The sequence below is a fragment of the Atractosteus spatula genome, chromosome 5, assembly GCF_055471065.1.
Source record: "Atractosteus spatula isolate fAtrSpa1 chromosome 5, fAtrSpa1.hap1, whole genome shotgun sequence".
Classification (NCBI taxonomy): Eukaryota; Metazoa; Chordata; class Actinopteri; order Semionotiformes; family Lepisosteidae; genus Atractosteus; species Atractosteus spatula.
The window spans coordinates 34363254-34387830 of record NC_142710.1 but is presented as its reverse complement, the minus strand read 5'-3'; the positions used below and the strand labels follow the sequence as shown (position 1 = coordinate 34387830).

The window sequence follows — 24577 nt, the reverse complement described above, 5'->3', positions numbered from 1 at the left end:
TTCAGTGTGTGATTATACGGATTTACAGATTTTGTATATTGAACCCGTTATTTTGGGCAAAATTTTGATGGATTGATCATTTGTGACTGACTGCTTGATCATTTGTGAATAAGAGACTTGATGTGGTGATTTAACTTGTTGAATGTCAAGCCTGGTGAAAATTAAGAAAGATAAATAAAAGACATAAGGAAAGCCCAATCAATAATACCCACTTATCCAGAGCGCAGCACCTTAGTGGCACTAGTGTGCTAGAGGCTGTTGCTCAATAGCAAACTGTCAATTTCTAGCCTGGCTTGCTAGAAACGAGTCAGGACACCTCACCAAGACTGATGGGCGTGATGCTCTGCACCAGAGTGTGTAGTCTGGGTTTCACCGGGTATTATATCCTGTTTAGAAAAAAACATTCCCTTTTTACCTTACTGTGCTGCTTGCTGATGGCTTATGGCAGAGGTTTTTTTAAAGAACTTGTTTGAATATAAATTGAAGTAGGACTCTATTTCTGGTACAATCGATATACCCGTCTGTTTCCGCTGTGTGCTCATTGTTCTCCTTGTTATTTTTGTAGTTTATGCTGGGACAATCTGATTTCAAGCCAGAGTTTTCTATAGATTAAGAGCAGGAGGTCAGAGAACGTGGGTTGCTATTAGCAGAGCATGTATTGTATTGAGCACAAAAGATCGTTTGAGGTAAAAAAGTTACCCTTAAACGGCATGGCTGCTTTTGTTGTTCAGTTTTTTTTAGACATGCACTCACACTTACTGCTCTTTTATTTCATCAGATTTCATTGCAAACGGATTTGAAGATGACTACTTCATGGAGCGACCGGCTACAGAACTATGCGGACCTCCCAGCTAACATGGATGGACTAGCCATGAAGAAGTACCGGCGTGAGGCCTATCACAGGTACAGCTGACAGGGTACAAAGTAGAGGGAGGAGGAGGGGAGAGGGATGGCTCTCACCCGGCAGTACTTATTAGCTTGTTTTTGTGGAGGCTGGGAGGAGGTATTATACACATTTGGACCTGCTGTATGGTTGTATGTAGGTGTTCCTTGGTGTTATGGTACTGCTGTTTGTGCAGTGAATCTAACTTGCAAGCTGGAAAGCTATTATTTCCATTTCTCCTAATTTAAATACGTGTGTGCATTGTTTGCAGTTTCCTGCTTATTCAAATGTCCCTTTTGCAGAAGTTCCTTTATGTAGTTGTACACATGGGTGTACAGATCCTTTCAGGTGCAGCTGTATGTCTAAAATCTCTTCAGTTAAGGTTAAGAAACCAGGTACTGCAAGGTGTGATACAGCTTTCTGAACTGTAGTAAAAGGTCCATTTACTTTAACATTTACTCTTTAATTATACTACATGTTTTTCTGACAGTTTAACAGTTTGCTTAAACTAGTAAGATTGCTTTAGTTCTATTATATATCTTGAAGTCAGACTATACTGTGGGTTTTATTGATTAAGTTTTATAATAATTTTGTAATTATGTGTTTAGAATTTTAAGAATAGTGCTGGAGATGAAATGGAGGTGATGAAACAATATCTTTCACACAATTAGTGTGTGTAACAACTGTGGCATACATTTATATCAATATTAATTACACAGATAAGACATGATGTTTGAAAAGGGACCTACAAAGCTAGATGTAGCTTTTGAGTATAGAACCAAATATTACACAGGTGATGTTCACTGAAACAAGCTCACATTTTAAACTGAAAGTCAAGACAATTCTAACTGAAATTATAAACTGAAGCACAGATTATAGTGTCATTTCCTGTGACGTTAGTCTTGATTAATTTCAAAATCATTCCGTTTGCTTTGAGAAGTTTGGGGCGTTGAAAGGGTGCTGTGGGCTGAGAAAGTTTAGGAAGCAGTGCACTAAAGAAACCTGATAAACTGGACTGAACGTTGTGATTTCAGATTCACGGGCTAGAAACGGCTCGCTTCAAAAGAGCATGTTTTAGAGGCTGCTCTGCAGTTCCACACTGAAAAGAGAAAAGAAAGAGTGGACAAATTAAAAGCTGATAGTAGGGAACGGAGAGAGGTTTTGGTTTATATCAAAGATTTCATCATCTCTTCACAGATACCTTCATGGATAAAGAGCTGAGTCTTTCGGTGATTGTCTTTTTATCTTGTTTCATAAGGTATGGTGAGGAATGGCTCATGTACAGGAGTCCTGACTTTTTTAAGAGTCATGTTTGGGTTTTTTTTTTATTTGGAATCTTTTTTGCCAGTGAACTCAAACTGTTCTTGGCCACTTGGTAAATTATGGTCACGGCTAAGTGATGGTCTCCTACCAGAGCCCATCACTGCATGGACCAGAGGGCTGGACCAGTGTACCAAGCATGTAGCTTGATTAAGTGGCGCCACTTAGTGGATGATAATCCAGAGGGTTGTGAGTTTAATTAGGCTGAAATATCTAAATCCCAGGCAGTGGGTGGATATTCTGAATCTGCTCTTACTGGCCATGCTGTCCTTGCAAAAGTACCTTCAAATAAAATGAGATACAGCCGAAGTGCAAAATTAAGTATGCACAAAATTTAAATGTGCAGTATTTGGATGCACACGAGGATAGAAAACATCAATAATTCAGTATTACTTTTGTGTGCATTTAAAAAAAAATCCATTTATTCCATTCCATTCATTATTTTTTGCTTGCAGAATAGGCTGGAAACATTTCAGGTACTAGACGAACTGCATCTCCTTCATCAGAATGTCCAAATTAAAATTGAAAGGGATCACAACAGGAGATGAAAGCCTAATAAAAACATACTGTAGAAGCGCAATGTAATTTGTAGGAGAAGGTCTGTGGTGTGGATTCAGCCCTAGTTTGGGGATTACGTGTGAAAAGAGTTCAGTAACTACAAGTCAACATCCCATGAGTTGAACTTATCTGTGTCCTCTAAATTGCTTTGCACTAAACAAGTCTCTGTGCCTGAAATGGTTACAAGCAGATCTCTGGAGAAACGTAAAGAGCAAATTAAGTAATGACACCTGTGCCTTGCAGTTCTTTCCTACTACACTGCAGGTTTTTGTTCCTTCTAATCCTTAATAATCGAACTGTTCTGTGGTTCCTAGGTTAATGAATAGGATCAGTTCAGTAATTTATGTACTGGAAGGTTCAACGTCCTAAATGGTGTGGGTTTGAAGTTGATTTGAGGTTCCAAGGTTGCCTACTATGATCTTGGATTTGCATCAGATCTGATAATGTGATCCACTTATCAGTTCATTAGACATTCAAGTATGGCCTAAGTAACCAAAAGATAACTTGATTAAAAGTACCACATAGTTGTTTGTAGTGTGGCAGTATTTGTGCTGTTTAAAAATTTGAAAAAAGTTTTTGTCATTTAAATAAAATAGTGTACCTGTAATTGGTATTACAGTGGTACATTATAAGAAACTCATATTGTATTTAATTAATTTAAAACACTTAATATTTAATTTTGGCACATTACTAATAAAATCCGTAATCTCACAATGCCAGCCACACTTATTCAAGATAAGTATAAAGTAGTGGAGGTTTTTTCATGCAAAACATGTCAAAATTGGAAAAGATCAAATCCTGAGTGGCTGCAATAAAACTAAACCAATCATGCAGTCACTTCTAGATTTGTAACTTTTCTATCGAAAACTGAAATAAACAGGAATTCTCTCCCTGTGGGATATGGCGGATCTGAAAGTTTAGCTGGACAGTTTGGTGAAAAATACATTCCTAAGCCTCACTGAGCTAGACTGTGGTTTCTGTGTCCTTAACGACAGGGCGAAGATGGCTCAGACATTTGTTTACTGTGTCCAACTGAAACTGCAGAAGATCGGCTTAATTGTGAGGGTAACGTGCACTACAGCAAGTCAAGTCAACTTAAAAAGCTGAACGCAAACATGTTAAACTGGAGGAAGCACAATAAATATAAAAAACCAGCAGGTTTGCTCTGAACACTGTCTTCTTGAAACCCAGAATACATTTGTGTACTATATTGAAGAATTGTTCGTTGTTTAGAGGGGAGGAAAGACATTTAAGCATTCTTAGCAGTTATCAGCCTTTCCCCTCCATCCCTATTTTTAATGGAGCCTATCCTATACCTGCAACAAAGGGGTGCAAGGCAGGATACACCCTGGGTAGGGACGCCAGACCATCACAGGGAACACACAGACACGCACACTCACATCAGGGCCAATTGTCCCAGAATCACGTGAGCCTACCAGCATGACCTGTGGGAGGAAACCAGAGCACCCAGAGGAAACCCACGATAACACGGGCAGAATATACAAACTCCACTGAACCCAGGACCCCACCTATCGGCCCTTTTCAGATTTTATTACCTATTTATTGTGGTAAAAGTGGTGTAGTCAAAAATAAGATAATCCCACTTAATTTGGAAATAGGTTGCAGTAGCTGTGGCAAAATGCATCTTTTGTTTCTCCTCTGAGAAGCACAAACAGTTAAGGTTGAATCCATAACCATTCTAAAGAACTTGACTATGTTCTGTAAGTTCAAGGCCAGATCATACATACCCAGGACAAACCAGAGCAATCCGGTTTTCTTACTGCCTAATTTAACTTTTTTTTTTTCTTTTATCCTGGATCCCTTTTATTTTCTAGAAATTCTTTTTAAACCCGTTGCTGTGGAACATCAAGCCTGACCTTTGATAAAGTAACGTCGAAAACCTTTTAACCTTTCATTAAGCTAATGCGGAGAACTCTGCTCCTGACCTCAGCAGCCATCAATAGAGCTGGAGTGTTATGTTTCAGCACAGCTGTGTCATTGGGCTGAACAGCCAGGTTAACACATCCCCAGAGGTTGGGCCAAGGACAAGATGTTCTATTTTTCTATTACTTCACACACAGCCAGATTTCTCTTAACAGAGCACGTAGTGCATGTATTCTCTTTTAGTATTGTCATATTTCAGTCTGCAGAAGTGTACCGAGCATGATTTCTGCTATATAAATGAAAACTATTTTCAGCTACTGTGTATAAGTGAAGATATACAGTACTTCTAATTCTACTATTATTTTAAAAAGATTATCACTTTTGCCTTATACAGTAGTCGGATTTTTGTCGTCAAAGTTTCATGCTGGGAAGTCTAAGCTTTAAAAAAATTTCCATCATGTTAGCACAGCCTGCTGTTTGTGTCATGATCTCCAGTGTATACCAAAGTACATAATGTCAAACCAATATTTTGTTTTGTGAAATCTCTTGAGTAAGTTTCAAACTTTCTTTATTCATCTTACTTTTAGTGTCACCTTCTACATGTACTTCCCCACTGTAATACATCCTAAATGAGCGTGTATAATTATTGTAAATACCTTTGTTTTTTTGTTATTGTAAAGCAAGGATTTCCCATCAACTGTACCACACCCTAGCAGTGTGAGATCACTAGTATTCAGCTAGTAGGTGGTATTCTTGGTTCAACTGCTACTTGCCAGACCTGTTTACAATTTCAGCCAAAAGGGGGATCTGAAAAGCTTTGTTACAGCTTAATTTGAGAAAATAAAATACTGGGAGGAACATTTTGCACTATGCTAGCTGCCATGCTTTTATGTTCACAAAATAAACCTCCGACATTTTCTGTGATATACAACATCCCCACAACCTTCTCCCGGTGAATATGCTAGAAACCTCTTTACGACGCTGTTTACTGTTTACTGAAACACTATAAGCATTGCGGACAACAGACTTCGAGCTGGTTCAGCAACAGAGAACCTCACAGAATGCACACAATTGGTGAGAACAGCAAGTGAGAAATGAATGAACAAAGAAGGGCAGGCTATATAAACCCCTGTTTCTACCTCCCTGCTTTAGTACATTATCCATCTGTGTGTACCTCAGTACAGCTCTCACTACTGCAAAGGCTTTTGCTCTTCACTGATTTGATTAAGTGCAACATTAACTTGTTCTGTACATTTTCCTTCATTACAAAGCATTCCTTGGGAACTGAACCTATTTCACCCTATAATGAGGTACTGTATGCAAAATGTTTGTCACTAAGCTACTGACTTAGCGTAGACAGCTTTTTAGTTGTAGAATGTATCAGTACAGTGTTAAAAATATTAATACATTCAGGGCGTGTGGTGTACATTTGAGTAGCTGATGGCTTTGCTGATTAGGAATTAGAGATGGTGAGGAGCTCTGACTTGACTATAGAAGGATCCTGCAGTATAGTCTGCTTTCTCTTACACTTCCACCTGTCTCATGCTTTGTCTCTGGCAGAATGGCCCTGTGAACTGTGTTTTATATTGTAGACCGTGATTCACAAAAACAGCTCATTCAGCAAAGCCCCATTTTTGATCAAAAATGGTGTATAGCCAAGCCTGTATCCTTTACCAGATGTAATCATTTCCATTTTTTTTCAAGAAATTCTTAATGGACCTGGAGGATCTTCAGGATGATGAAGGACATCAATTCATTGTATAACCTTGTGTTATGTCATAAAGTTATCAAAAATAATTGCTGAATTAGGATTTAATATGTTAAGACAAGTAGGGTGTCATGGCATAGACTGGACATGTGGGAATACATTTAAGAACAGGCATGTACAGTATTTATTTTAAAAAATAGGTAAAATGTAATAGATTAGTCTGTCATTGTGGGTATTATTTTTAGCAAGCCAGCTGGTTTCTTCAGCAGTGGAAATTGAAAGTGATAGGTGTGAGGATTAAAGTCATGCTGCTGATAAAATAGATGACTTAGTAAAGAGCTTCAGCCCCAAGACACATCATCATGCTCTGGACCATACTCTTACTAATGAGAAAACACACATTACTGATCCTTTGTATAATGAAATTGACGGGAGACTCAGAGCAAGTCTCTGAAATATTCCATTCCCATGTGATTCAGTAATGGAATTTTCCTTCAAAGTGTTAAATTATTCGGAATTCCTTACAACAGAGATAGACTTTTCTCTTTTGTCAGAAAAGAATGGGAAATGTTTTGTATGCTATTTCACGTTATAGCATAAGCTTGTAGTTGCAACTTCCCAAAGAAAAAGAAAATCCTACAGAAATTCTACCATCATAAAAAAACATTGTCATCATATTGTCTTATATCTTGTTTCTTGTGCTTTGTAAATATTGGCCTGATACTTCTCAAAGATATGAAAAGTGCCCACAAGAAGCATGGTGTGTGCTGGATCTCATCGTGTGTCAGTGGTAAGAGAAGGGCTCCCATACAGTATGTCCCAGAAAACATGCAGAGTTAAGAATTTGTTTTACAGATCCGGAAACATCACAGGGAAAAAATTTGCTTCTTGAAAAGCCAATTAAAAATAAATTGACAGAATGATGAGTTATGAAGTAGGCTACGATGCAACAATGGCAATGAAATGTACTTAAGCGTTTTAATTGAGTCTTGCATTCATTTTTTGTCCGGCAAGTTATTTTGAAGTTATTCTGAAGAGATGCAAGGATACTGTATGTTGTGAGCATCATACTCGTTGTCAAGGACAGCCAGTGGGAAAACCATTAAGTTTGAGGAGCATTTTGACCGTATTTCATTGGTGTTGGCCTCTGCAGCAGTGCAGGCTGTTCTCGGCTTCAGGGGTGGACTTGAAAAACATCCCAACAAGGGTTTCTTATGCCGATGAGCTGATGGATGAGGTAGTGAGTTGTTTCAGGTTCTTTTGTGTGAGTCACATAAGGTCAGTCCCGTGTAACAGAATACACTGGCCTGTCATTGTCTGATTTATTATTGCTGAGGACATGTCCTAGACTGGTATAAGATACCAGACTAATGCTTTCGATGTGCAGGTTGCTGAATATGGTCCCCTGGTCTGAGGATTCTCTAACATATACTGGGATAAGTCTGCTGCAGTGAATGTTGTCCTCAAATCTAATTTTATGCAATCTCTGGTACATTTTTTTAGAGAAAGTACAAACTGTATAAGTAAAGGACATCCAGTAAGATCAGCATGTTTGTAGGACAGAAACTGATGAATACTTTTATTCATCTGTTTACAATATTGAGCCACCCATCTCTATATACAGTAGATATACTACAGTGTTTGAGAAAGCTCTGTCCGGGTATAGCTTATCAAAACTATCATTCTGAACGTGGTCTAAAGCCAGAGATGTTTAAAATTAGGCATTGGTTACTGTTTTTTCACAATTTAAGGAATTACATTGAAAGGGATTCTTTTTTCTGTGAAACACAACTCAAGAGTGGCAGGCAGGACAAAAACAAACATTTTATTACCAAAGGACAGGGTAAAGATCATATCTTTTGGTCATTCAGTTCTCATAAACACAGAAGGTGTTGAGTGTGGAAGAGTGTTTTAAATGCGCAGGGCTGACACTGAGTGCCTTTCACAAAGTCATATGGTGAACAGAAGTGGTCTGTACGGCACACAACAAAATGTGGGAGACTCTTCAGCCTACTCATACCCAACCACCATGTTTTTAATAAGGTTTCCTTACAATTACAATTAATCTTTTTTTTTTTTCAAAATTGCAAAGACTACTGATTTCCTGTGGGAGACACAACAAGAGTGAGAAACAAACGTCTGTCAAAAGTGTTCACTTTTTCAGACTGCTCGTTTCTCGTCAGACATCTCAATCTACATTTTCTGTCCTATCACCTCTTTCTTTACCCGACCCTACCATAGTACCAGGCCCCTGTTTCTAAGCCTTGTTGTTTATTTTTGTTGAAATTGGGCTTCTTTATTGGCTGAACTCACTGACCCTGTCCTTTACCTTCTTCTTAGAGTGTTTGTAAACAGAAGCTTGGCAATGGAGAAGATTAAATGCTTTGGCTTTGATATGGATTACACTTTAGCAGGTAAGTGCTGTGTCATGCCTTTCTAAATGCTGTGCTGATGCTGAAGGTTTTCGGGCCTTCCCCTGTACCATGGCAACAAGGAAGCCTTTGAATCCCCTTGTCTGTCAGCCTGTTTCACTTGAAACAGTTCCGCTAGGCACTCCTGGCCTCATTTGCATTGTCCTGCAGAATTGTTACAACATCACACAATAAACTATATGCATATCTGGTGAACAGTTCAATGTGTTCTGTCAGAGTGAGGAGAAGCCAGTAATAGCTGTGCCATATCGTAAGTAAAATAGTGCAAAACTAGGGCACACTTATATTTTGTTTTTACTTTTCAGGAGGACAGTACAACTCAGTGGGTAGTAATATGCATGACAAACTGCCACTGGATTCTTACTCATGAAACGCACAAGAGTCTCTGATCATTTCTGTAAAAATATTCTTTTCATTTCCCTTTCTCACTGTTGATGCAGACTGAGAGCTTTGTCTTTGCAAGGCTCTCTTGCTGCAGTCAGTTCAGTGTGAAAGGAAATTGACATGTTGCACAGTTATTTGATTGTACGCCTAGCACTTCCTTGTAAATACTTAACTTTGATTTGTGAGCCCCCAGTTCATCTGAGAGACTTGTACTGCCTTTACAGAAGAACCAATAGGAGTGCACAGGACTGTAAGGTCCTTTTCAAATTCATGCACTGTCTCTAACATGTGCAGAGAGGCTATATCTACCTGTAATGTAATGGAGAGGAACAATGTGAAAGACGCAAACTGTTGTGTTTCATAGTGAACAGTGCACAAGCATTATTTTCTACAAATCTGTTCATTTTACTTTAATGTGATGGATTGAAGGACAAAAGAAAACTTCTAGTACTTTCTAGTACTATCTGTAGTTGATCCAAGAACCTCCTTTGGGCTGTTTCTTGAAAAAGCCCAGTGACTCAGCTCTGTGGCCTTCTAATGTGTCCCAATATATCTTTCCCTTAACAAGTGGGTCACCTCCAAATACGACCCTGGAAATGTATCGATCCAGCAGGAGGGATCAACCGTACTTTGGCAGCAGCAGTGTGTTGGGTTTCTCTTTCCCTGGCGCTGGTATCTCAGCTGTTGACATCTCCCTGTTTATTAGGATCGTCTTGTAAACAAGTGATAGTGTGCGCTAGAGGAGGCTGAAATTTCACACCATGGCCAGTGCTGGGATTTCTAATGAGATGGAGAGAGCATCGCCTGATGTGTAAACTTTAGCTTTGTGGGACCCATGGGGTTTAGCATGCTTGTTCTTTGCTGTGTTATCTTGATCTTTTCCAGCAAGGATATGTTATAGTAGTGGTATGGGCATTAAAGATTGACCCTTAGTGTTAACCTTTCACTTTCAGCTCAGCCCAGCATTTGAGCAGTTTTGCTATAGGACGTCAATATAATGTCTGGGAAAAGGCTTTAAAAAAGTGCTTACGCCACCTCTTTCAGCTTTTCTCTCCACTGTCCACACCTGATATTCACAAGAATTTTGGGTCTCTTTAGTGAGGGGCACTTTAGTTATCCAACGAGGCCTGACAAGAAAAGGTTATGGAGTTTTACAGTATTCACAATAATCTCAACATGGTTTCCATATGGAAGGTAAGGGAGGCTGGTACAAAATTTATTTTAACTGACAGGCAGAGAAATGTAAAATACATGTTTTTGTTCAGCCACACGTTTACAGCGCTAGTGTCACATGTGAACAGTTTTTGCGTGTGGAAGCACAGTACTTTGTATTGAAATCTCTTCAGATTAATAACATTGTTAATTGGAGAGTAAATCATAATGCTACACATACAGATATAACCCCGAATCCTGAACTTTAAATCAGAAACGGTACACCGTTTTTGTCATTATGTTGTTATGCTTTGATTGATGGCCCTGTTGATAGACGTGTCAGAGTACAGGGCTAATTTAACTAGAGCTCAGTAACAGTAGAGGCCTCTGGGATTTATTGCAGGTGTAGAAAAACACATTTTTGAAAACTCACACGAAGTTTCTTGAACAGTGGACCTGAAGACAAATTTCCATTTATAGCATCTCAAGGTTACTAGAGTTACCTTGAAATTGAGCCTTAGTTGAAATATTTAATTTCAGTTTGCAGTTGCAGTATTTTAAAAAAAGCTGCACTAGCTGGCTAATATAAAGTATAGTTCTAGCATCACCTGAGCTGTAAATATTTATACATCTTTAATAAATAGCAATCCATTAATTTGCATTTTAATATAAAGGGATTTGATTGGCATTTGTATTTCATTTGTTTGCCAATTGCAGGCTGTGCATTGCAGAGGGTACTGGCCTGATCTGTGTGCGAGTTTCAGCTGCTAATAAATCTGTTAACGGAGGGAATATCTGACACAGCAGGTGGGACTTGGCAGTGCAGACAAGAGGCAGAAGTAGCAGTGTGAGGAGCTGTCAGTGAGTGAGAAGAAATATAGGATCTGGAATCGTGTGTGTATGTGAAGTGTGGAAACGATAAACCATTAGAACAGGATATTCCAAACATTGCCAAGTATTTCTTCTAGGAAACACTGGAACAAATGATTAGAAGTCTGTGTGTAGAATCTATTCTCCTAGATATCATTGTTTGATTTGATGACCTGGCTAATAGCAGCGTTTTCCTTTTAATTCTGTACTTGTTACATTTGTATATATAGAAGGGGGCTTTATTATTTCTGCTTAGATTTCTTGCCATGCCTTGCCATAATAAATAATGGCTTAACATTGCACACACTGTCAGAAATGGCAGCTTGCAGTACAGACAATCACTTTGCAAGCAGTATTTGGAACTAAGATAACAGTATCTTTTGGTAACATGTTGAAATGGTGCAATAACAGGTTGATTTATTTTTTATTTACTTGACCCTGGATTATGTTTCAGCCTTTTTTTGCGGTCATAATTGGACTTTGACGATCATGACACTGGGTGGACAAATAAAAAAAGATAACTATGACATTGATGGCCGTTGTAAAAGTATAACCACATAGGCAGCTACATTCTTACAGATTTATCCCTCTCTTAATAGTTGTCATAATTAATATGATAGGTTGCCGGACAAACACAAAACAACACAAATATGTACAAATGACATGTGAATGCACAGGTAATTAGCACTTATTAAAAGTGAGATGCATGGTTTGCAGCAAAATAATACATAACCACATTCACAGCCACCCTGACACCAGTGACCGCACCGGAGGGAGACGTGTTGAAAGGGAGCGCCTAAAAATAGGTTTCTTTGTAGCCATGAACTTCGCTCGAGTGAGAAAGTGGGGAGGGGGGAGCTACAGTATGTGTGTGGAGATATTCTGGACGTTTGACATGAGTAATGCAGTTCCGACTCCTCCGATAGCTGTGGTCCATCACTCTCGGGTTTTACTGTAATGGGCACTACAAGGGCTCAGCCTTCCCTAGAGGTGGGAGTTCCACAGCCTATCAGCAGCAGGCTGGTAGGTATGTATGCTGTGCCTTACCTTGTAGGGCCATGCCTATCCTAACACTTCCTTACCAAGTCTCTGTTCCCTGTGTTGTGGGATTCATGTGAATGTATATCACTTAATGCAGTGCAGTTATGAAGGTGATTCCTTTTTTCCAACTCCTGTTGCGTAGTGGTTCCTTTCCAGAGGACAGGATCTGGTTCGAAGGCGAGATGGCTAAATAGTGGTAGCAGAAGAAGTTACAGAGACCTGTTGTACTGAAATGAATACAGTTACCGATAGAAATACTACATGTACTATGCAGAATGTGTTGATATTATAGTCTCCCTGTACTGACCTTGCTATAAAAGCTCAGTGTAGCCATATTATATTGTAATGTTGTAGTATGTTTTGCATTTTTCAGTTTTTGTGCAAATGCTTTTCCTCATTATTAGCATCGATTTTATTTCTTCCTTCATGACTTTTGTCATGTTATACTGATCTTGAAGGGTTTTAAAATGTCACGTTTTCTGATGAAATGTTATACTAATTTTTACACTTTATACTAATGTATACTAATTACACAGTTTACCAGTAAACTGAAGGTCTGTGAGAAATAGGTGGAATTGATGATGACTAGCATTGGAGTGATACATTCTTGTTCAATATCATCTGAATAATGTCTACAATAGCTGCTTTCCTCACGTGAACCCAGTCATATTAATAAAAGGACTTTATTTGTAACATAATTGTCATTTTATGGACATGAATGTACTTTCATCAAACAAAAATCCTTTTAATAAAATCCATTTACTCTTTCCAACAAAGGTTTTAGCAATAATAAATTAAGCCTTGTACTCCTCCAGTGTAGCAGATGCTAAACAAATTAAGTCTTTGTGCACAATTCTTCTGGTATTGTTATATTGTTGAACCCGGGCAATGCTATCTATTATAGGGAAGCTCTTTGAAAGTGTAGGTACAGTAGTGGGTGATTCAAATGAGAACTAAACATGTAAAGTAACAGGATTATGACAGGTAAACATCGGTACAAATCAGTTCTTATAACTTTTTAATTTTCAATCTGAGTGCTTTTTAATCAGTTTTGCTCTTGTTGACATTCAGGTTGAATGTCAGTTTTTATTAGCGCCTCTGCATTTGAAGACATGGCAGCAGGGGGCACGGACTCACAAAGAACCTGTATCCATGGTAGAACTTCACTGACATGGATTATTAATGATAAGCAGTAACTGTCACAGAAGTTTGAATAGTGTAATTACTGTTGAATCGTTTTATTATTAACATGATGATAACCACAGGCCTGTCTAAAGACAGTGCCACACTGTACGTTGATGTGTCTGACAGAATGATTCTGTGACGTGTTAATCTGTGCCTTCTGTGTGTTACAGTCTACAAGTCTCCGGAATACGAGTCTCTGGGCTTCGATCTCACCGTGGAACGCCTGGTGTCCATTGGGTATCCCCAAGAGCTCCTCAACTTTGTCTACGACCCTGCGTTCCCTACCAGGTAAAGCCGACCTTCAAAGCCCTACATGAGGCATTTTCAACAATAATGGGAAACTCGTGAAAATACCCTGACATTTCTAATGCCTCCCTTATAATTTGTAATCCCCTTCCCCCAGTCCTGTTGTGTTACAAGTCTGTGCACACAACCGAGTATTTAAATTTCTGTCCTGTGATTTTTGCAGCTGGTCCTTCATAAATAATTAACATGGTATTCCAATAAACTTTCATTCAGTGTGAGCCCATACTGAAGAGAATGAAATGTTGATTTCTAACACATTTAGAGTACAGACCTATGATTTCACCCAGATCATTTACAGTCCTTTATTTGCGGGGAAAAAAGAAGACAAATAACGCTGTCCTGAGACCATGCACAGCTTCCCGTATGTTTGCAATTAAAGTTTCTGACTTTAGAATTTGTGAAATTTGGGTATTTTTGTACTGAAGAGAATACAATACCCACCTCCAGCTTTAAACTTGCCACATCTAGTAGTATGTTTGTAATCCACTAAAACTGTAGATTAGTAATGTATAAAAACTGTGAATACATCTTCCAGTGACAATTAAAGTACTGTTCTTTGCCTAAAGTTTGTCTCATTGTGTGATTAATTTCTCTGCTTTTTAAAACATGGTGCGAAAGCCGAAATAGATGGAAAGGGTCTTGTTTCTTGGTGAAATTTCCTGGTACATATGGGCACACCTGGTTCAAAAATGTTAAAATGACTCTTCTTGATTGTAGGGGCCTGGTGTTTGATACATTGTACGGGAACTTGTTGAAGGTTGATGCTTATGGGAATATCCTTGTATGTGTCCATGGGTTTAACTTCATGCGAGGGTAAGTACTGCCACTTATGTTACAGTGGAACTGTTCACCTGCTTCAGAAGACGGCACAGAACTGAGCTGTTCTTCTCTTTCTGTGTTCGTTTTCCTTCTAGGCCAGAAATTCGGGAGCTTTACCCAAACAAGTTCATCCAAAGGGATGACACTGAACGGTTTTATATCCTCAACACCCTCTTCAACTTGCCTGGTGAGTCTGTGGGCAGTGGTTCTGACCGATAATCCAAAGACGTGTCAAATGATTTTAATTCCGACTGAGACAACTGCAGGGTCTGTCGGCTTTTGTTTCATACATGACTACCAGCATTACATCATAAAGTCCTCTTTAAAAAAGAACCTGTACTGGTGATGAGCAGTTGGGTTTTTTAACTATTATTTAAGTGTATAACTATTTTAACTGTATAAATATTTTATACAGTATAAACACTCGTGTTGCTGTTAGCAGCTACAGTCCTTTGCCTATCTTTGTTTTCCAGTGGTGATCTGTGAATGCTTGAAAGCATTCTTTTCTGAAGGGCTCAGTCGACTGTGTTATCTGTGAATGTAAATAGTTTGAATTCTTCTCAGGCTACTTTATTTTTTAGAAGTCTAATCTTTGACCCAGGAGGTCCATTATTCTTTCCATTTGGACTTGTTTTGAGATGTTCAGCCCAGTTTTCTCCCTCCCCACAGAGACCTACCTCTTTGCCTGTCTGGTTGACTTCTTCACCAACTGCTCCCGATACACTAGGTGAGCACTGCACTGTAGCTGTAGTTGTTTTTGAATGGAACAGTGACGGTTCTCTGTCACTCTTTTAGAGAGTTGAAATGATCTGGGAAACCAAGTACAAAACATTTTGAATAAACCTCTTCTTGTTGGATTATAGTTACAGTTTGTGCAGAGGCCTGCCATACTGAAATGAGTATTGCAGACATACAGATAAAACTACAGCTGTAGCAAAACTACTTTTTTGGCAGATTGGATTTGTGCCTGATACTAGGGCTAGTATACCATGGAGTTGGAAATACTCTAGAGAATATTGTACAGTATAGTGGTGCTCATTTTGGTATTTGGGGCTCTGTATGAAGTAATATGGAAGAACACATTACATGAAAAAGTAACACTAGTTTCTAGAGTCAATAAAAAGAAAAGAGAAAATTCTTATTTTAAATACTTTCACTTTGTATATTTGTGGATTTGCTGTTTTTATTTTCACCAAAATGCCAATAACATTTTACTACAACAATTGCTGAATTGTGTAGGCCAGTTGTTAATTTAGTCAGGATACTTAATATACATTTAGAGTTTATTTACTTTATATACCTCTAAAAATGGAAAGAAATTGTAAGATGCTTAACTGCATTTATGAGATTGACTTTTTTGATGATGCAAAGTGGGTGGAGAGTCTCTGAAATTGTTGTTGATTTTTTAGGGGGAGAAAGCTTTCCTGTTTGGCTGGGACACCTCAAACAAGGGAAGGCTACCCCTTTTAAAGCAAGCATGTCAAAACTGACTAATCTGTAAAGCTCAGGTCAGTAATCTGGAGCTCTTGGGCTGTTATTTTCTCCCCTCTCAGCTGTGAAACAGGGTTTAAAGATGGAGACCTCTTCATGTCATACAAGAGCATGTTCCAGGATGTCCGAGATGCTGTGGACTGGGTCCACTACAAGGTAAGGAGCATTTTCATTTGCTGTAAAGACATGAGTATCAGCACCCTGTGTACCAAACGAAATCTTTCACTTCCATAAGTTCTGACCTCATTAATAAGAATGATTGCGGACCTGGCAGACATTTTGCAGTGTGTATTTGTTGTAACTTATCTCATGACATTTGGAGCAGAGAAACAGGAAAATAAGACTATGAAGCAGTTTAAACAGAAGTCATGTATCAATCTTTACAGGATAAATTGCATACTGTATATTACATATATGGAATATGCACTTATAAATTTGTGGCTTCATACAATTTGTTCAGTATGGTCTGCTTTTGAGTCAATGGGAATTTTCCTCAGCACTTGCTCTTGGGTTTGTTAAGCCCAAACAAGAAAACCTGTCAAAGCCTTGACATTTCGCAAAGAGTGAAAGATAGGTGTTTAATATGTGAAACACACACTAAGTGTTTAACACAAACTCTGTGTTACTGGCTGTTTTTTTTGGTTTCTAAATGAATGAAATGTAAGTAGTTGGAAAGCAATAAATTACTGTTTGTTAGGTTTATTGTAAAGAACCCATTTCTAATTGTTTTTTTATTTTAGTTAATTTATGTAACATCAGATTGTGGAAAACAATTTTGAGTAAAGATTGTGATGTCTGCACTGTCCTTCTGATATTTACAATCTTTAACAAAACTGTCAGCATCTATCTACTGATGTGTCTCCTTTACTACAGATACAATAACATATATTGCCTGCACACATCTAAGACTTGATCATTATAAGTGGGATTTAAGATATAAAATAATAGTTGTGAGGGGTTCACAATCAATAGAGCAGAATCTAGCAGAATAGAGTGTTACTGCAGATGTTTTAGTTATAAGTGTATCGTTATGAGCAGGGATTGTTACACCAGTGTCTGACTGTAGTACAGTATTTGGAATAACTGTTTAAGAATGCTCTTTTTGTTTCATTTGTTCATCTTAGGATGCAACAGTTTGTAGTTAACTATGCAGTGTTAAATCACCTTCTGCATGTGAGTGCTTTGTGTATCCTTTGCCAATAGTTGTGCTTAGATCACTCAAGGCAGTTCCACTGAAGACTTCGCAAAACAGAAATGAAGGTTTTATTCTGGGATAATAAATTAGTGCAGCCAAAGTGCATATAGCTTCTGAGCTCATCAGGTAACAAATTAAGGAAGCACAAGAGCAATTTAGCAAATGAAATGGGACAAATTACTGATTCGACAATAGATAACCTTATTATGCCTTAAAAGTGAGCTTGTTACATAGGGGGGACAACATCTGTTAACTGCTATGAGTCCCTACTTCGTTAATCACGCAAACTCAGTTTATAGCAGTAACTCCAAGCAAAATTAAAACATTCTGCCTCAAAACCACTGGCACTTCTTAGGGTTATCTTAACAAAGTTTAAAAGCGGTCTAATCACACTTTCATTTCAGGGCTCTTTGAAGGAAAAAACTGTGGAAAATCTGGAGAAGTATGTGGTGAAAGACGTAAGTTGCAGCGTGTCTTGACCTGTAAGAAATGAAGTCCACACTAGAGTCTGAACAGTTCTGAAAGTTACTGGCACCTCTCAGATTATTCTTTGGCTGTGGAGATCAGTTTACATTCCTGCATGGAGCTCCTTCAGTGGAATATAATGACTCTGTTTATAGGTATTCAGTCTGGTCATGCCTTACACACCTGATCCAAACAATTGTTTCCTTATGTTGTTATTGCATGCTGCTATTATATAGTGCTGTTTTTTTCCTGTCTCACAAACTTTGTAAGTACTCCACTAAGCCGATGTTAATATATATATATATCACCTTAAAGTTGCAAATGAATAAGCTCTAATTTAATTTTATTAATTAATAAGGGCATACAAATATCTAGAAAACACTCTGCCATTGTTTTGCTTTCTCTCTTTTATAAAGGGTAAACTGCCTCTTCTGCTGAGCCGAATGAATGAGGTTGCAAAAGTGTTCCTGGCCACAAACAGTGACTACAAGTACACAGATGTGAGTCGTGCTGTTCTGTCAGCTCTTCTGCTTTGAAGTGCACAACTCCCTGTGCTGCATTCTCCCATGACAGGCAACTGTAGTGACAACATCCTTCTTACATACTAAGAACAGTACATTCCTCTAACGGGGATTAGATCTTTGTGAACTGTTTTGTCTTCATCATGATCTGTTCTTTTGCAAGTAGAGGTGTGTGTAAAGATTTTCAGTATGAGGAGGTGTAAATGACCTATCTCTCGGCAGGGTTTAAAGAGGTTGAATGAATGGAAACTGTGTTGCCATACTTAATATTGTGAATGATATGGTGGAAAGTTGTTAGTCATCAGCTCTCATATTTTACACGCCTTAATACAGGGACATTCCAGGACATTAAGGACACCAGGAAAAGAAAAATAGTTACTGTTGAAATTATTACACGTTTGAACAGGCTTAAGTCTGTGTTACCTCTCACATAAATACGTAGAATAAAAGAATAAGATGTACCTCATTGCTCTAGTGATTTTGGAGTAGGTGCTATAGCCAGACGGCACTCTGGCCTCTGTCAGCCATTTCTTTTCAATATTTAAAGTGCAGTTGGCAAGGAATAACGACATCCAAGAATTAAATGTGTGAGCTCTTACTCACAGCAAGATGTGGTTTAACCTGCTTGACTGAGGGCCGGCCCACAGACAGTAGGACAAGGAGGTTGGGACCCTTGTGCAGAGTAAGGAGTGACCAGGGGGGAGCTGCAGAGCAGGAAACAGGGTGGAGGAGGGAGGGATGCAGGAAGCAAATGTAAAGGAGAAAAGGCTTGCTTATGGTATTTAGGGTTTCTCTATTTTTAATTGAGTAAATGACATCAGGAATGATTACAAGTCAGAGCAGCTGAGATGAGATTGGCTCCTCGGTTCCTCCCCGAGTTTCCCTTGTATCACAGCTAGTGCTTATTTACAGAGAAATGGTTGCCACCCAGGCATACAGTACGTTTTGGCAGTTGTATGGGAATCTGTATTTAATACATCACTATCAGCACCTCCTTAACTCCTGGATAATGTAGACTGAACTCTGTGGCCCCTGACAGTGTCTATTTCAAGGACTGGAGTTTCTTCTGCTGAACAGATTATTTGTGAACTGAAGTCTAGTCTTAAATAAGAACTGTATAAACAATAAAGACTCGGTTTAACAGAGTTTGGATTGAACGGGCAAAATCTATGAAAGGGGAATTTTGTCTCTAAAATCAGAAACACCAGACTTTCCCTGCAATAACTGACAAAGTATAGGACAGTTTGTACTGTATATATTTCTTTTGATGGGTTTTGTTTGTGTTTCTTATGCTTTAGTGAAGTTTTAAAAATCAGACATTTTAAAAAAAATCTACTGAAATGCGAACAAACTGTAAAACAAATTCTGTAAAATGCACAGATAATGAAACCCTTCCTCCCTATTAGACCATACAATGTGAACTGCATTGTATGTTTTCTCCAATTGTACATACATCTTTAATTCCTAAAGGCCTCATTTTTAGACTGATTATCATGGAATACTGTCTGTGAAAAGCTGGCATTATTTCTTATGTGACCTTTTTTTGGGGTATTCCAGAAAATCATGACGTACCTGTTTGATTTTCCTCATGGTCCAAAGGTAAGATAGAGTTCCAGGATTTATCCTGGTTTTTTTTTGATAATTTATTATTGTGTTACAGAATATTTTTGCTACTTTGCTCTGTTTTCTTGATTTTGGCTGGCTGTGGTATGGATCATTGTTTTAAGGTTATTCATGAAGAATTACGTTTTAATCTTTTTAATTTTCCATCATTAATGGAAATTAGGGGTTGGTTACATCATTCAGCAATCTCTGTATGATGCAGGAGCTAGATTTCTGCAATCGGTGCCATGATCTAGCAGTTGCATTTCTGAAATCAGTGTGTTGTATTGACTACATTTCCACACAGCAGACTAGGTTTTCAGTCAGGGTGTTTTGTGTCATTACAGCCGGGTACTCCTCACCGTCCCTGGCAGTCCTACTTCGATCTGATCTTGGTGGACGCACGGAAGCCCCTGTTCTTTGGAGAGGGCACAGTGCTCAGACAGGTGGACACAGTGAGTACAGCACCGTCGCAACTGGGCACGGCCTAGGTGCAGCTCACACGTTTCAGCTTGGATAGACAGACACCCAGGCGCAGCACAAACATACAGTGTGCAGTTGTGTTGCCTCAAATTGCAGATTAAAATGTGACCTAAGACAAAATATGTTAATGAGACCAGCTGCCAGATGCAGAGCTGGATATTTTCAATTAGAGAATAAAGGAACTTAGAGGTTCTAAGAGGTTCTAAGAGGAACTTAGAGTTCTTAGAGGTTTGCGGATTGGCTTTTGGTTTTTAAGAGGTTCTTTCCACTTTAAAAAAAAGATACAATTTTGGGCGCAGTTGATAAAATGCAACTTCGGTGCATCTTGTTTAAATAATTGAGCAGCTTTATCTCCATCCCATTTTTGTGGCTTCTTAGACCAAAGCCCAGAATTAAATATTTATCAAGAGCTTCGCCACAAAGACAACTAACCTCCACAAAACACTTCTTTAAACCTTTGCAAACATCTCAAAGCGATTTGATGACTTAATTACTAAGTACACTGCATGCCTACCCTACAGATCCTTAGACTGCTCTCTTGGAGCTCTTTTGAGACTCTTAAAATAGTCCCTTTGTGTATCTGGGCCCAGTTACATCCTAATAAAAGTTGTTTTTCAAATTTGTAAACTAACAGTGAAGGAGACTAGTAAACATATTTGTTAGCAATCTTTCTTTCTGATTGGCACTGGGTGCAGGTCACATACTGTACAGTTTCAAGGAGTAATCTGAAAATGATAGCACCAGGCCAGTTGAATACTTTAAATAGTGTTTTAATGGTTAATCATTCCTGTCTGCATTGGCCAAGAAGGGGGACTTACCTTTATTAAAGAAATATATATATTGCAAATATGAAAACAATTGTCATTTTTAGTGGAATCAATAGACGTCTCCAGCTGAGTTTTGTATTGTTTTACATTGCTTTGTGCATGAAAGTCTTCTACTATTAAGATAGCATATAATTTAATATATCTGTGATATTTAATTTAGTCTGAGCGGAAGCTCAAAGTTTTAGTGATTCCAGTTTTTAATAAAATGAACATGACCTCTCCATAAAGTGAAGCTGTTCTGTCTGCTTCAGTGCAGTGTTGGATTGTGATGGAAGGTGAGTGAAATGTACTTTTCCTTTTTCAGACGACAGGAAGGTTGAAGATTGGGACCTACACTGGACCCCTACAGCATGGTATTGTGTACTCCGGAGGTAAGGAGCAAGGGGCATAAAAGCCTTAGTTTATTTAAAGGGAGAGAGAGCTTTTGTTGTGAGAGAATATATTGTGTGTATATATATTGTCTGCTGTTGAGTATGAGAAAATAAGTTCCTGTCAAGAATAATTTCTTTCATACCCTGTGCACTTATCAAAGTGTTTTCTTTTTTTCCCAAAACTAAAGAGTATTATGTAATATTTATAAGGGGTTTGGAGGTGGGAATACTAACTTTTACTGTGGCATAACTGTGGTATCCCTCCATTAGTACATCCTAAGACTTTCCCTGTGCTCCTGCAGGCTCCTCGGACATTGTGTGTGACCTGATGGGAGCAAAGGGCAAGGATATTGTGTACATTGGAGACCACATCTTTGGAGACATCCTTAAGTCGAAGAAGAGACAGGGATGGCGGACCTTCCTGGTTATTCCTGAGCTGGCCCAGGAGCTACATGTGTGGACCGACAAAAGCTGTGAGTCTTTACACCACATCCTCATATTTAATTCCACGTGCAAACAAAGAGTTATTGTGTTATGATGTGCCAACTAGAACCGTCCAGAAACTTGCAGTCCATCATTGTACCCTGACCTGATGAATCGGGGGAAAAAAACCTTAAGCGGTTTCCCAGTATGTGAATTACAAACTCTAAATGACAAGAGATGAAATCCAGATTGAAAGGCTCCTGATCTTTTCATGCTGACATCAGGAAGTGTTTTCTGTCATCCTCAGCACTGTTTGAAGAGTTGCAGAGCTTGGATATTTTCTTGGCAGAACTCTATAAGTGAGTACAACATGTCTTAAATGATCTCAGTTTGGTGCTAATGAGCATTCCATATGGCATGGGCAAGCTATTTACCTTGTTTGGAGTTAGTGGTACTGTATAGAATCGTCAGTGCATGATTCCTAGTTTCTCTAATTCACTGCGACTGCTTCTTTTAAACACTTTGTCCAAGCTGACCTCACATGCCTTTCTCTGCAGACATTTGGACAGCAGCAGCAATGAGAGACCCGACATCAGCTCCATTCAGAGACGCATTAAGGTTGGTTTTCTTTCTTTTCGTCTTCCGGTGTCTGAGACGTGGTCGTCCTCACCATTAAAGTGACATTAAGCAGCAGCAGTTGACATTAGACACTCTGCAGGTTCAGAACAGGTCCTGCTTGAGGAAAACGATATGCGCAGTGGAGATGGAATGAATCAGCAAAAGGCTAATGTGTCAAAAAACGTGGAGGAGTGAAATTTTGGCAAACCAACCACCCAGTCCTACAGTGATCCTGCCATCCCCATCATGGAAATGGGAAATGGGAAATGGGAGGTTGTCATAAACTATCATCATTTTTTCTTTGTCTTTAACACTTTTCTAGAGATGCAAGAAACGGTTCATTTCTCTATGCTTCTTTCCTGTCTGGTTTCCTGCAGATATGTATATCAATAGCCTTGGCTGATGCCAGACCACTTCTGATTGGTCCTGCTGTACATTTTACCCAGATACACAGTCTCAAGGGAGGTGATGACACATCACCAGTTAATCTTAAATATTCGCACAAACAAGGAGAAAATTTCGTTTTGAAGGACAGATTCTTATAAATTATGAAATAGGACAAGGCTTATACAAATCAAAATAGAAAATAATCTAGAATGAATGGAGATCTAGAATTTGAATGGAGATCATTTTTGTTATGTTGATGTTACAGTTCATGTATTACATGTCTCACTTAAATTGCATTTATGTTTGATATTCAAACCAGACTTTTTTATACCCACTATCTGCTGCAAACAATATTATCTGTTGAAAAGACATCTCAAAGCGATTTGATAACTTAATTACTAGGTACACAAGGGATAAAAATTAAACTTGCACAAAGATCTGAAATAAAAGCCCACTGGTCTCTCTTTATACTGTAGCCTATGATGTTCCCCCTTATGATGTTTAGGGAAATCTTTTCAGGGTCTAATTTAGGATGATTTTATTTTGCAAATGAGAAACTAATTAGAAATACCAACAAAATCACACAGAACACATAATCAGATTGTACAATTGGTGGAATTCTGTTGAAAATGAATTGAAATTGTAACAGAATCTTGTTTTTAATTTAGTACAGGAATGGTATTGTAGATCCTTACTACTGTAGGGGTTGTGCTCTCAGACAGATGGAGAAATGGGGAAGCTCATTCAAGTGAAACCAGTTGTAGTTGAAGTTCTCATTGCTTCACCACTGGAAATCTCTGCTTTTCCTTGGCTCTTTCTTAGTTCTTTATATATATATATCTCACACAAACACTTCTTCGCATTTTGTCTCATGCATCCCTCTTCCAGCCCATTTCCACCTTTGCAGCTGCCCCTCTCACTGAACGAGGGTTCGAGCCTCATTGTCCAGTGGACAGGAGGCTGCTCCTTAACCAAGTGCGTCAAGCCGAACCTTATTGTCTTTAAAATACTGTTACCTGTAAACACAAGGTGTGGCTGTTCCTCCTGAGCTAGCCCTAATGTTATCGGGAGGAGGAGCATCGTGCAGGAATGTGAAAGGTGATCAGGTGCCTCCCACTCCAGTTTGACTCCATCTCCTGTTTGCGCCCCACAGAAAGTGACTCACGACATGGACATGTGCTACGGCATGATGGGCAGCCTGTTCCGCAGCGGCTCACGGCAGACGCTGTTCGCCAGCCAAGTGATGCGCTACGCTGACCTCTACGCTGCCTCCTTCATCAACCTGCTCTACTACCCCTTCAGCTACCTGTTCCGGGCTGCACACGTCCTCGTGAGTTCCTCCGTCCTGGCCCGGTCCAGTCTGGGGGTTTCCCAGCCAGCACCAGGGTTCTCAGACTACAGTATCCTGTTTCTGTTTACAATAAGCTTGACTTTCTCACTGTTTCATTCTTGCAAAGCCACAGACCGGTAGTTTGGTCCTTTTTAATCTCTTTAAACTTGTCATTTCAGAAAACACCAGTAAGATCAAAGTGAATTTCGTGAAAGCACACTGGGTTTTTTTAGGTTTGCATTGGCTATAAACTCAGACCATTTTGTCTGCCCACCAGAGGGCACTCATGGCCCTGCTAAAACGGTAACACGATTACAAAAAA

At 38.9% G+C, this 24577-nt stretch overlaps 1 protein-coding gene across 1 annotated transcript in view; it reads left to right on the top strand.

Moving 5' to 3' along the window:
- The window catches only part of nt5c2a (5'-nucleotidase, cytosolic IIa), a 41212-nt gene that overhangs the window by 12674 nt on the left and 3961 nt on the right, over positions 1-24577 (top strand). The window contains exons 2-17 of the mRNA XM_088917499.1: positions 779-903; positions 8694-8767; positions 13588-13705; positions 14441-14536; positions 14638-14729; positions 15212-15269; positions 16096-16189; positions 17633-17686; positions 18110-18193; positions 19772-19813; positions 20164-20271; positions 21431-21497; positions 21800-21970; positions 22228-22279; positions 22478-22538; positions 24079-24255. Of these exons, the coding sequence (XP_088773625.1) occupies positions 803-903; positions 8694-8767; positions 13588-13705; positions 14441-14536; positions 14638-14729; positions 15212-15269; positions 16096-16189; positions 17633-17686; positions 18110-18193; positions 19772-19813; positions 20164-20271; positions 21431-21497; positions 21800-21970; positions 22228-22279; positions 22478-22538; positions 24079-24255 (1449 nt within the window). The 5' untranslated portion in view covers positions 779-802. The remainder of the gene's footprint in view (positions 1-778; positions 904-8693; positions 8768-13587; positions 13706-14440; positions 14537-14637; positions 14730-15211; positions 15270-16095; positions 16190-17632; positions 17687-18109; positions 18194-19771; positions 19814-20163; positions 20272-21430; positions 21498-21799; positions 21971-22227; positions 22280-22477; positions 22539-24078; positions 24256-24577) is intronic.